This window comes from Nylanderia fulva, unplaced genomic scaffold (assembly GCF_048542155.1).
Source record: "Nylanderia fulva isolate GAGA-0341 unplaced genomic scaffold, ASM4854215v1 Scaffold6, whole genome shotgun sequence".
NCBI lineage: Eukaryota > Metazoa > Arthropoda > Insecta > Hymenoptera > Formicidae > Nylanderia > Nylanderia fulva.
The window spans coordinates 2,939,733-2,953,795 of NW_028190698.1; the positions used below are offsets into that span (position 1 = coordinate 2,939,733).

Consider the following 14,063-nt stretch of genomic DNA (forward strand, 5'->3'; position numbering starts at 1 on the left):
ATCGATAAGAGTGACAAGGTCATTTATAAGTATTAGCATATCGCATTAATAAGTATAAGTATCATTAATATGTATTACAAACGTTTACTAAAAAAATTATTTTTTACATTAACGTTGATAGGAAAAGTTACAAGTATTTTTTTAGTATAAAATATAAGCTACGCCTTATACAATGATATAAGCTCCTGTGACTATGTGAATATCATCAGTGCATGCAAAACTATATTGTACAAAAATTCTCTATGAAAAATTAAAAGGAAAATTGTATTTAAAATAAATATGCAAATTATCTATATACAAATTTTCTTTTTCATAATATATGTCACGCACGTGCATCGATAAGAGTGACAATAAGGTCATTTAAATATCCCGCTTGACGTCGACGTATTTTTCATGGTAGTACACGCAGGGTGATGTAATCGCTCCGCGGCGCGAAAGGCTTGCGCAAGATAGCGAAACGGTCAGTACCGTATTTCCTTGTCTCTTTCGCGAGAGTGAGCATTCGTTGTCAATTTTCCTCATCCACGTTCGTCGTCGTCCGTTTGTTCAAGCACTTCTCAGGTCATGGCGAACGAGACCAATTCGCTCTGTCAGCAGGAGGCTGCGAAGGAGGTGGATCATCAAACCTTTAAGATACACAATTCGGACGACTTCGGCCGTATTACCAGAGGGATCAAGGTTGCTCGATGCATGCAATCGCCGTCTCCCTATGGTGAGCCTAGTCTCTTCGGAAGCTTACGTGGACACGTCGACGTTTTCACGTTGAATAAATAAGAATTTAATCGATTATGTTAGCATATATTTTTTTCCGATGGTTAGATTGTGTTGGTTTTATGCCTATGCACACTTTAAACAGGACAGATAGAGGACTTTCGAGAGAGAGAGAAACAAAACAGAGGAAGCAGATTTAATTGGAAATAAAAGTATCATCATATATGTGATGAATATGAGGAGTATTGATATTATTTTTATTCTTCTCAATGTGAGAGAAATAATTATATTACTTATCAGAACACATTAATTTTATTGGCGAAGAAAATAATTTGCTTGAAGAAATGTATATCGAAAGCATATTTGTTTGATTTGAAATTTAAGAGCGATTCTGGCATTTTGTTACAATTGAATTTTAAGAACATATGTTACTATAATGTAATTTAATTATACTATTATAATTTTGGAGATGTATGGCAAGAATATATTACTAATACAAAATTTAAAATGTATATGAATATATAAAAATTCTCCTTTATTAGTGAATATAAACTTTGTCTCTGTAATCAAAATAAAACTTAATTGTTCAATGTTAATTCAATATAGAAAATTCTTTGGGAAAGATAAAGAATATTAAAAAATCAATATTAGATATTTAATATTTTTGGATACTTTGTACTTGTTATTGATAATAGTGTTTGACAACATTCAACATGTAGTTTTCTGGTTTGCAGTACCCGATGAACAAGAGTTGAGTCAACTGGTAGTCTCGGATTCCTTGTGTTGTTCTCAATGTAACACTGAGTTTGAGGACAAGCCACAACAGAGACTTCACTATAAGTTGGATTGGCATCGTTATAATCTCAAGCAACACCTGAACGGCTTAAAATCGATTAGCGAGGACTATTTTAATAGGATGGTTGGCGAAGGTATAGTCTGAGATGAAGTACACGGCGATATGTATGATGCTTAAAGCGGTACGACATGTGCAAATTTTGTAGGCGACATGTCTAGTCTGTCTGGTAGCGAGGCAGAGTCCGACGAGGACGATGCTGGTACTTCGGAGACTAGGACCTCATCTAATGAGACAACCAAAAACGAGCCAATAAGTAAGAGCGGTACTTCGACTGGCAATAAATCTAGAAAGACATCGGACAGACGTGGGAGGATAATTGAATCTGACATTTCGGACACCGAATGCGAGGAACTTTCTAAGGAGCGAAAGCTGCAAGTCGTTGCCAGTCGTCATACAAAGGTGTTCTTCGAAAACGAAGACGGCAACATATTTAGCATCTATCGATGTCTGCTGCATCACAAGAAGGTTTGTCATTAAGTTGTTATGAATTAGAGACGCACTTAGAAATCTAAATGTAATTATTGTGCCAATATGTATGTGCATAATAATTATGACATATCATCTTAAAATTTGGTCTACCTTGAGTCACTTGGCGTGCTCTTTACTTGCCAGATCGGGAGATATGCAATTACGTTTTAGGACATTCCCGAGAAAGACAGTAAGATGATTACTCAGGCACTCCACAGTGGCAGAACGACCAAATGGACGATTATCATGGTTGGAGGTGGACACTTTGCTGCGGCTGTATTTCAAAGTACGCACATCTTGTATTAAGAATGTTTTTCTCACGAGTGCAGGTATTTTATATAATCATTACAACGACTTGCTTTAACATATTATCACAGATGGCGAACCTCTTGTGCACAAGACCTTCCATTCTTATACCGTTCGAGCTAAGCAAGGTTTCGCTCAAAGCTCTCGGACGAACGGTAATCACGCGAAGAGTGCTGGTGCCAGTTTGCGAAGATATAACGAAGCTTCACTTATTCAGGTATGCTTTCAAGATTACTTATACATAGAAATTACAGGTAAATTAGATTTAATATTTTATGCGATTAAATTACCTCTACAAGTTATATAATTCTTATAAATGATATTTCTTAGCATGTGGAAGAATTAGATTTAATATTTTATGCGATTAAATTACCTTCACAAGTTATATAATTCTTATAAATGATATTTCTTAGCATGTGCAAGAGATACTGGAATCATGGTCGACGCATATCAATAATTCGTCAGCTGTTTTGTATCGAGCAGTCGGACCGCACAATCGCACAGTGCTCTTTGGCGGCAAGAACCCTCCTTTAGATAAGAACGATTTTAGAATAAGACCACTGCCATTTCCCACGCGTAGAGCCACATTTAGAGAAGTCAAAAGGGTATACGATATACTGAGCACCATGGAGATTTATGGTAAACGATTATTTATCTTCTAAATTGTCCATTTTTTTTCTATGTTTATAATTTATTTGGTAATATTGTATTTCAGGCTCAGCAGCGGATTTTACCGATTGTTTTCCCAATTCTCCACGACAACCTATACGTAAGAAAGTTTCACGACCGGAGATTATGAGCGAGATACCAGAAGGAGAAGTTGCTGCCGAATGTAATTCTAACGTAGGTAGTACTAGTAGTCCTCAAGAGAACGATAAGTTTAAAACACCCGCACAATCTACACCGGAGAAACAACACCGGAATTCTCGTCCGCATATAGACAGAGCAAAACCGAGGAAAAGTCCGAATCGGCCGCTGCCAGGTACACGGCATTAATGTCATTAATATGAACCATAAGTAATCATAAAATACCTAGTTTTCTTTGTATCAGACATGTTTGTACTTATTTAAAAATTTGTTATTTATATAAATATGTTTGTATTATATTTTTTTCATATATTATATTTGTTATCACTTAATTGTTAAAATGAAAAAGATTTTTTTATTTTACAGATATTATCGTTAAACTAGCTCAATCATCCTCTGAATCGGAAATGGATGTGAAACTTTCACCGGACGTTCCCTTAATTGTACAAGATTTCCAAGTAGATTTGGTCGAAAGTTTACAATCTTTCCAGGATACCGTGCCAAAATATATGAAGAACAAGAAAGCTCATCGGCAGAAAAAAAAAGTGAAGAAGGAAGGTAAGATTTATTTATTTAATAGATGACTCGCAAATATATTGTGACTTTTGCAGCTTGTTGCAATAATTCAAGAACAAAAATTACATAAAGATAATTTAAATATAAAGAAAATATCCTCTCTTAAAAATTAAGAAAGTTGCGTAGAAAAATATTTTAATAATATGTATTTTGCCATTTTTTAAAATATTTTCTATTGTATTATTTTAGCTCAGATTATCAATGAAGTATTGTTGGATGCTAGAAGCAAGCTATGGACTGCATGTAAACAAGGCGATAACGATTTATTATCGTCAGTCATAGATGATTTGTTAAGCAAAATTAAAGCATGCGAGGAGGAGCTGAATAAAAAAGATATTGCAGTCGATGGCACAACGTCTAATGATAGTTTTGTAAGCACAGATGACGTAAAGAAATTAGTTAACGATACAAACGAGGATGGCAATACAATGTTGCATTTAGCGGCGCTTGGTGGACACTGCGAACAAGTATGGTACGTCTTTGTAATTTATTATGAAGAGGGTTTATTAATATATGTATATATATATATATTTTAAAATTTAATATATATTATATTTATTGGACATATTTTAAAAAATAGCACAAATTTTAAGCAATTTTTACATAACTCGATTTATCCATAGGTTGTTGTTGGAAATCGGATCTGATCCCTGCAATAAGAATAAAAAGTTACAGACACCTTATGCCGCTTCTAACGATAAGAAGACTAAAAATACATTTAGAAGATTTATGGAAGCTTTTCCGGATAAGTTTAATTATCAAAAGGTATTATTTATAACAGAATATTATTTATAACAGGACATATTGCAATGAAAAGAAATATAAAATTAGGAATTATATTAAAAGAAATATAGTTTTGCTATTTAAAAATTATTTTACATTTATGTATTATTTGATAGTCTCAAATACCTGGGCCACTTAGCGATGAGATAGAGCAAGCGGAAGTGGAGAAGAAAAGGCAGCAGCGGAAATTGAAACGTTTTAAAGAAAAAGTTAAGAGGAAAGAATTTGAACAGAAGAAGCAGGAAGAAAACGAGAAGCAAAGATTTCTTAATCTCAGCGATAAAGAAAAGGTATGTTAAAAGTGTATTTCTTTATTAATACGTTATTTTTAAATTTTTGTTCAATTTAATATTTTATTAGTTTTTTTCGTTTTGTTATATAGAGAGCATTAGTTACGCAGAATCGGATGTTAAGCGAAGGATTCAGTGTAATCTCGCGGTGCTTCCAATGCGCCATTGATATGACCAACAAGGTGCCTTTTGAGTATAACGCCAATCGCTTCTGCTCAATGCCGTGTCTCAAAGAGCACCGTCTTCACAATAAATATGTTATCTGATGGTGTATTATGTCTAGCTAGCTTTTTTATTCCAATTACGCACTCGCGATCGATAATCAATGCGGTTATGATAAAAAAAGACTACATTTATACATACATAGAGAATTCATATCGAATTAATTTCTAACTATTTATGAAATGTGTTACAGCAATGAAAAGCAAGAAAAAATTCCTATAATAGCATTTTCAATATTAATGATACAAAAGTTTCTTAACTAGTTTTTAAAAAGGATGTGAATGTAAAACAAATTATATGTATGTACATATAATTTATAAATATATATATATATATATATATAATTTATATATGTATATATATGTATATAAATTATATATATATGCATATATATAAATATATAATATACATATATATAATACATTATTATATAAAATGTCATATAAAATATATTTATATATATATATAATTATATATATGTATATTTATAATTTATATTTACATACATACACATGTATGTAATATGTAGCAAGATATGTTAATGTAAAAAAATTGTAATCAAAGGACTTGAAAGAAAAAGATCTTTTCAGACTATAACAATGGATTATATATTTTGACCTATGTATAATCAGGTGTACATAGAAGGCATGTTCTTTTTACAAAGCATAATGCATCTTTTTATGCATATTTTGACTTGGTAATATTTGATATCTTTACTCATGTATTAAATGCCATATATGTAACATATGTATATAGGAGTAAAATGACACTGTGCTAAAGATAAATAAAACTACTCGATGCTCACATACATATTCGCATTCGAAATATTCGCGAAAAAATTATGCATGTATATATATATTTGACCGCTTATAAAACCCCATTAATGACTAGTATCGGTAAAAGAAAATGAACATTCGCGCGACATTATTATAAATAAATTCATTTTTGCAAGCGAAAAATATCTTCGACGAGAAACGAAAAATTTATACAATCAAGAACATCAAACGATCTTACAATCTTTCTAAACAATGCAACGGTGTACATACATTTAGCAATATATTATCACTCCCTATAATCGACGTATATACAAGCTGGACTGTTTTCTTTTTTTTTACACTTAATTTCTACGTCTCTCTCGATGCAAGCATGATAAAAATAATAATCGCATACACTTCGAGCTAATGTAACACGTGGATCGAAAACACGTTGCACGCAGAAACGAGTGAACACGTGGATCGAAAATCCGCAACAAACATTTATCTCGTCAGTTTGCCGGAGGAGATCGAAAGAGAAATAAATCCAAATTGTTCGCGAGTTTGAATATCGCAAATCTTCGCTCCTTAAATCCATCTCGGCTTTTCGCTCTACGCATTTTTATGTTCGAGATATGTACAAAACAGAAGTAATATATTCTTTTTTTTAATTGAAAAAGTCGATAAAGCACACAGATCTGAATATTATTTATTAGGCTAAAACGCATGTGGTCCACTGTTTGTGAAAAAATATGTATCCGCATTCGGTCTTTTCTGATTCTTCATTCTGTTGGACGAGACGCAGAGAGAGAAAGAGAGTGCAGCGTTATTAAGTACAAAATATTCGAGATTCTTTCTCGAGATAATTCTCTCTCATCGATCTTTCTCTTTTGTATCTGCCTCAATTATTACAATCTGACTTGTATTATGCAATGTTTCATTCATTTGGGTGGTACATGGTTTATATATTCTCTGTTCATTCAATTCTCTATTCAGTCTCTTTGTGTGGCTGAGTAAATTTGAAACAAAAGATTCTGAAATATTTTACGTAACAAAAGTGATTCATTTATAGGTTTCTCGTTAAAATCAGTTTCATTCGGTTGCATGTTCTATAATGGTGTAATGGAATGATATTGCGTAATTATATTCATAACTGAAAACACTCTCTCAACTAACACCAGAAAATTATAAATCTAAAAATTTTCTCCTATAATTAACTACGTAATTAATTAAGCAGATAAATTAATGTTCGAGCGCATCATTTAATTATATTTATCCGCTTTAATTTTATACTCGTCGTCAAAAGACGCAATAAAATTATATTCTTAGGCTAATTATAACATTTATATTTTTTGTATAAATTATAAATAAAAAAAATTTATAATTTAATTTATAAACAATTATAAATTTTTTTATTAGTTTAACAACGATAATCACACACGCACATACATTTACTCGCTTTAATTTTATGCTCGTCGACAAGAGACACAAAATATACATTTAAGCTAATAGATATTATAATATTTATAATTTTTTAAATAAATTATAAACAAAAAAATTTATAATTTAATTTATAATAAAATTATAAATTTTCCCCAGTAGTTTAATAGCGGATAATCACACGCACATACATTTACCCGCTTTACTTTTATACTCGACGAAAGACAATAAAATATATTCTTAAGCTAATATATAGAAATTATAAAATTTATAATTTTTTTTATAAATAAAAAAATTTATAATTTAATTTATAAATTATAAATTTTTTTTATTATAACAGCGACACCCTAACAGCACACATATCTCAAAGACGTTCAGAGAATATTCTGAAGATGTTCGAATGTCCTCTGGATATCCTCTGAATATCTTTCGGATATGTTATATATGCTATTAGGGTAATCGCGCATACATAATCACGCATACATAGCGCTCGAAGATCCAGCCGAGAGATGACGAGGAGATCCTTTCCGGCTGAATTAGATCGACGTGGAGTCGTCCGTGTCGGTGTCGTCGCCGTAGAGACCTCGGCCGTCGGGGTTCGTCCACGGAGTCGCTGTGGTCTCCACGCCGACCTCGTACCTGTTCTCCTCCTGGGCGTTGTTGGACGGCACGATTCTGACGTAGGTCTCCCTCACGTCCAAGGACTGCTCCGTCATGTCCTTGACGCACCTCTCCTCGCAGCTGGCCGACTTGGAGCGGGTCTTCTCCTCGGGCTTCTTCGACCCGGTCTCGATCGACTCGAGGGAGCTCTTCCTGCGGCTGTTTCTGCGGTTCGTCCTGGCGATCTGGTCCTTGCCGCTGGCGGAGGTCTTCCGGCCGATCCTCGGGCTATCGTTCTCCAAGTACTTCCGGATCCACTTCGGGGTCTCGCTCGAGTACGCCTGGACCTTCTTCGCGTACTTACCGGGAGTGCTCGGTAGGATGATCGGCACCTCCGTCTCGATCACCGTCGTGATCACCTGCTCGTTCTCGTCGAAGTTGCTCTCCAGATACTTCCGCTTCGGGGTCCCACCTACGCTGAGCCTCCCGAGGGTCGAGACGCTGCCGCTTTCGTCGCTACCGGATGTCTCGTAGGTGTAAGAATAGTGTCGTTGGATGTGTTTGGGTTCCTGCAGTTGCTCCTGATCCTGTTCCCTGGCCTCTCGCTCCTTCTCCTCGCTCACCTCCTGGTTCCGTCGATTCTCCTCATTCTCGATCCTCTTCAGCTTCTCCAGCGCGTCGTCGACCGAGAATCGCGGTGATTTTCTGCCACCGGTGGCGAACTCGGGCAGCTTCACCGGGGACAGCAACGACTGCCTCAGGCTCCCGGCAATGCTGTGCCGTTGCCGAGCAGGCGGATCCAGCAATCGGCGTAGACTCGAGTTCCTGATCTCCGGTACCGACATTCTCTCCCGAACCGGAATCGGCGGTGGTTTACCGGAAGCGCGGGAAGTCTTCCCGATATCCCCGGCTTTGAGTGACGACGGTGACAGTTTCCTGCCGGGAAACGGGAAGTCCGGTGCGAGAAATCGTCTTTCACCAGCTGGAAAGATCGGCGAGGTGCTGGCCACGATCACGCTCTGCAGACCTTCACAGGTTGGACTCTTCAGCCTGTCGGACGTTATCCCGATGAGCTCCTCGGTCTTCATCTGCTGATGCTCGAAGATCGGCGAGCTCGCGATCGGCAGCAGCCGCGATTTGCAGCTATCCTGGCTGTCCAGGCTGAAGCGCTGCTTCGCCAGCTGACTGTCCAGGCTGAAGCGTTGCTTGGGTGTCCCCGCGATCAGTCGCAGATCGTTCTGCGTCTCCAGCTCCGGTATCGAGAACCGATCACGATTGAACTTGACCTGCGCGACTCCGCCGCCACTGCCCAGGTTGTCCTTGATGTTTCTGTACTTGGAGCCGATGTCCAGCTGGGACAGACGGTCGCGTTGACTCGCTTGCAGAACCGGCACGAATCTCTTGTGCTTCAGAGGGAAGGGTGGCGGCGATGGCGAAGGTACCATACCGATTCCGCCGATCTCGCGGTAACCGGTGCTGAGACACGGTTGGGAGAGACGTTGCTGCACCCGGCCGGGATAGTAATCGCCGGTGACCAGGGTAGGCTGCGACAGTCGTTCGCGCTTGTCGTGTCGCAAAGCGAATCGGCGCACATCCGGTTGCGAGAGCCTCGAGGAACTTCTTTCCATCGTTAGACTCCCTCGCGGGCTACCGCTGCCGCCAAGAGCATGCACGTTCGGCGTCGAGAGTCTCTCTTCCTCGTTGATGCTATTGTCACCGGAAGTGGCGCGTAGACTGGTGTAAGACAGACGGCCGACCCCGACTCCGCGGTTCATGCCGAAGAAGTTGATGCCGCTTAGGCTGGAGTTCAGGGTCGGCTGCGACATGCGGTATCGACGATCGGGCGAGCCGCCTGAACGTCGATCGTACGAGATCAGGAGAGTCGGCAGATTTGGCTGGGAGTAACGACTACGTTGACTAGCAGGCGAGTAGCTGGGTGGACAGGGAGTGGTCGAGTAAGAATCTTGGGACTCGATGCTCAATTGAGACTGCGGCGGCGCCCTCACCGGGGTGATGTGCAGATTCGGATGGGACAGCCGGTTTTTGCGGCCCTGACCCGGTCGTCTCAGATGATCTATCAGATTCGGCTGAGACAGTCGGACGATACACGGGTTCGGACGCCGGTTCAGGTACCAGAGGTCCCGACGAGAGTACGGTTCGCATCAGAGGGTACCTTCCTCTCGCAGGCGCCGCATGAAGACCGGTCGAACGTCCTCGAAGAACGATGGCAGATCTAGCTCGGCGGCACGCGCGATTCCGCCGTCTTTGCACTCCAACCAGTATGTGTCCATCAGGCCCTTGCCCTGTGGAGAAGTAAAACCGGGAATCAAATTTCAATGCCGAGAAAAGGGAAATTGTCCGAAAATATAGTGTAAAGAAAAAAAATTATTGAAAATTCTAATAAAGTAATTTAAATAATAATAATAAATATAATTTTAATTTTAATAATTAATACTAGTAATAAAAATTATATGTAAATATATTGTATATAAATATAAATATATATATATATATATATAATTAATTATTTTATTATTATTAATATAATACAGATTTCGGAAAAGAAATTACCTTGACGTCGACGAGACCACGATGTTCGATCTTGAAACCGCCTACAGCATCGAGCGCCTTCTTCATTTCCAAGCTGATATGAATCCGCAGAGCTTGAATAAAAATATAAATATTGAAAATTAATCAATAATATTGAAAAATGTAAAGAAAATACAATGCAAGTGAGAGATATTGTTATTCGGGGAAATAATTCAGCTAAACAAAGATTTTTTTACCCAAACAGCACACAATATTTGTGATAAATATTCACAAATATTAAAAATATATATATTTTTAAAATATTATGTAACTATTTTATAAATAATTTTATAAACATTTATATTTATATATAATCATATAAGTAAATTTATAAATGGACATATTTCATATATATTTATATATGGACTATTTTTTCCCGGGATATTAGATTAAATATGTTATATAATATTTATAAGTATAAAAATAATAATTAATATATATATATAATAATAAAAATATAATAAAAATGCGAAAAATAATTACCTTCTCCGGTCGATTCCATGCGACTCGCGGTGTTGACGGTGTCGCCGAAGAGGCAGTAACGGGGCATCTTGCTGCCGACGATGCCGGCGACGACGGGTCCGGTATGGGCCCCGCTTCTTATCTGAAGCCGTTCCCCGGGACGTTTCGGCACTTGGAAGACGGAGGAGGCCGCCAGCAGGTCCAACGCCATCGTCGCGATCTCGGACACGTGTTTGTCACCTGGACAAACGAGGAAGATGAATCGGAAGAACGATGTTGTTCGAAACGACGCAAGCGTTCAAGTATATATGTGTATAAAAAGCAACACATCTCGTGAAATGAAATGAAATATTTGTTCACATGCGTTGAAAAGAATTCTCTCGATCATTTTATTTTATTTATTTTTTTTTATATAAAAAAATAACGAATATCGAGCCGAAGAAATTTGGGAGAATTAAATCCTCGAGAATCAGAGCAATTCTTTAGTCTTTTCTTTTTAACTTAAAAAATTATAAATGACTTTTTTGCGAATATATTGAGTATACTAATTAATTATTAAATTAATTATTAAAATTTTATTCTTGTTTTTACATTATCGAATATTAAATAATTATTAAAATTTTATTCTTGTTTTTACATTATCGAAAAATTTATATAGTATTGTATTTAAAAATAATATTTTCGAGTTTGAAGGAGAATAAATAATACAGAGACTTGAGTGACAAAAAGTGCGATATATACATATATATTGTGTATATATTTTATTTATTGACATCTGTCAATTCGAAAATTCCAGAAGCACGGAATATTCAATATTTAAACATATAATGGTATGTCAAATATTTTCGTGCCCGGGAGGCGAAAATAAGTGGCTCAAAAACTGGCGCTCGTTTTTGCGGCTATTGTTTACACTCTCGGTTATCTCGTTGTCCATAACTTGTTATTGTCACTCGAGCAGTGACGGGCTGGCAGCCGAACGCGATGCGCTCTTCTCTTGTACCTTGTACACAACATTAACCTTCGAGAACCTTCGTCGCGAGAGGTATCGAGGAATGTCGAAAATAAGTGACTCAAAAACTGGCGCGCGGCTGCTATTTACACTGTCGGTTACCTGAGTGTGGTTATCTTTTCGTCATTCGCGCGATGAATCTCGAGCGGGCCGGCAGCAAACGCGACATTAACTTTCGAGACGTCGTCGCGAAAAGTGTCGAGGATCAACCGATCATCTATTTATTTAATCTATTTATTTAACGTCAAACGCGGTTATCTATTTATTTAAATAATATTTATTTAAATAATACAAAACGCGCTCTCCATTTTGTTGACTATGAAACACACAAAGTGATACGCGAATCAACTGGAGTGATCCAATCGAGATCGATATATTGATTGTTTAATATCGAGATATGCATGTTAACTTATTTATCGATTTATTTGACTTGAAATCTGTCGCAAAACTATTTGTTGAAAATAATATATGGCGACGATGCGACGACTATCTATTTGGTATCGCAATTTTCGTGTCGTTTACTTATCTCGATATATAGTAAAGTTCATGATCAACGATCGACAATCAATTGATTATTTAAATAAATATTACACTTTCAAACATGCGAGATAAAAATGTTTCGATAAAAATCGCGCGATGATGAATTAAACTAACTAACTAAGATTCAGATACAGATGTAATTAGTTGAATAGTGTGCAATCATGTTTTCGCGAGTGAATTTTCTCAGGTTAATTTAATTCATCATCGCGCGATTTTTATCGAAACATTTTCATCTCGTATGTCTAAAGTGTAATATTTATTTAAATAATCAATTGATTGTCGATCGTTGATCATGAACTTTACTATATATCGAGATAATATTAATATATTGGATCACTCGAGTCACTCGCGTATTCGCGAATTATTCAAGTCGCGTCGCGCGAATCGTACAGATATAATTAGCTGATTAGTGCGCGTGCTAAAAAATGTTGAATATTTTTGCGAGTGAATCTTTTCTCGTGTGAATATGAACATTAAAATAGACTAAACTAGAAAGGAGGAGACATCGGACGACGACAGAGCGACCACTCGGTGAGTAATTTATAATTTTTGCCATTGTTACGTGTGTCAATTTATTAATTGTCCGTTTGTCATCGATAAAAATGATGTGTTCTATTATGTACATAATTTCCAAATTTCTATTATGTACATAATTCTCAAATTTAAATTTATATTATTATATTTTTATCTTTTTTTTATTTCATATTTTTTAAATAAATAAAATAAATAATTTTATTGTAACATCATTCGCAACATTTCATTCTTATTTGTTCGAGACACCGTGTAAGCTTTGAGAAAGAAAATGTTTGTTCTCAGAATAACAGATGATGAGAATTGACGTCATTTAAATTTTTCGACACTCATTATAATCGTTACTCAAATGCTGCGTTATTAAAAATTAAAATTTAATCTATATTTACAGAATAAATTACATATCACAAATTTGAGAGAAATTGAAAAAAGACAAATTAAAGAAGTTTTAAATTTGATCTTATTTGAATTTTCTGCAATCGCGATTGTTTTGCATTTTATTGTGAAATATTTGATTTGAATACAATATTGTATAATGACACTTTTGAATGAATATAATTAAGCTGAATATATATTATGTAAAGAAACCATTATAATTATTTAAATGCTTAAATGCAAAGCACTGAATTTTTTTTTAATTTTCTGGGAGGGAATTACTGCAATGACTACTCTTTTTTTTAATTAACTAATATTAAAAACTAATATTAGGAAAAATAAAACTAATATATTTTAGAAGGTTAAAGCAACCACTAGATGTTAGAGATCTCAATTATTTAAATAAAGATTAATAATAAGAATATTAAAAAATTAAGTATATACAGGATGTATCTATAAATAAATACGAAAAAAATTAGGAAATTATTCTTTGTCGAAAATTAAGGAGGGGTTTCTTATATATTTACATAAACACATACTCTTATATATATATATATATCTGAGGAGTTATACTTTTCTAAAAAAAAAGATAACAACTAAGTTTTTATTTTTTTTCTTAAACATACAAATTAAAAAATGAAACTTGGTGGATACTTTCCGACACATACAAGAGTATGTGTTTATATAAGAAACCCTCCATAATTTTCAACAAAGAATTATCTAAAATTTTTCGCACTTATTTAGAT

At 35.8% G+C, this 14,063-nt stretch overlaps 4 protein-coding genes across 7 annotated transcripts in view; 2 read left to right on the plus strand and 2 right to left on the minus strand.

The window, feature by feature from the left end:
- The first annotated feature begins 420 nt into the window (after positions 1–420).
- LOC114942111 (tRNA endonuclease ANKZF1) lies at positions 421–5,827 on the plus strand. The gene is made up of 12 exons (XM_029317421.2): positions 421–712; positions 1,446–1,640; positions 1,713–2,032; positions 2,207–2,321; positions 2,413–2,558; positions 2,755–2,980; positions 3,057–3,323; positions 3,515–3,706; positions 3,914–4,196; positions 4,348–4,489; positions 4,624–4,797; positions 4,890–5,827. Exons 1-12 carry the CDS (start codon positions 565–567, stop codon positions 5,061–5,063), a joined length of 2,382 nt encoding a protein of 793 aa, XP_029173254.1. The 5' UTR covers positions 421–564; the 3' UTR covers positions 5,064–5,827.
- On the minus strand, positions 5,603–9,649 carry LOC146720844 (uncharacterized). The gene has a single exon (XM_085487977.1). It carries the CDS (start codon positions 9,635–9,637, stop codon positions 7,748–7,750), a length of 1,890 nt encoding a protein of 629 aa, XP_085344103.1. The 5' UTR covers positions 9,638–9,649; the 3' UTR covers positions 5,603–7,747.
- A 316-nt stretch (positions 9,650–9,965) lies between these two features.
- Positions 9,966–14,063, minus strand: part of LOC114941248 (uncharacterized) — a 46,286-nt gene continuing 42,188 nt past the window's right edge. For all 4 annotated transcript variants that reach the window (XM_029316178.2, XM_085487974.1, XM_085487975.1 and 1 more), the window contains 3 exons: positions 10,884–11,102; positions 10,383–10,474; positions 9,966–10,114 (listed from right to left, as the gene is read on the minus strand). In XM_029316178.2, coding sequence (XP_029172011.2) covers positions 9,974–10,114; positions 10,383–10,474; positions 10,884–11,102 — 452 coding nt within the window. In that variant the 3' untranslated portion in view covers positions 9,966–9,973. The remainder of the gene's footprint in view (positions 10,115–10,382; positions 10,475–10,883; positions 11,103–14,063) is intronic.
- The window catches only part of LOC114941238 (beta-keto L-gulonate decarboxylase), a 50,801-nt gene continuing 48,722 nt past the window's right edge, over positions 11,985–14,063 (plus strand). The window contains exon 1 of the mRNA XM_029316164.2: positions 11,985–12,942. The gene's annotated coding sequence lies outside the window, so the exon portion shown is untranslated. The remainder of the gene's footprint in view (positions 12,943–14,063) is intronic.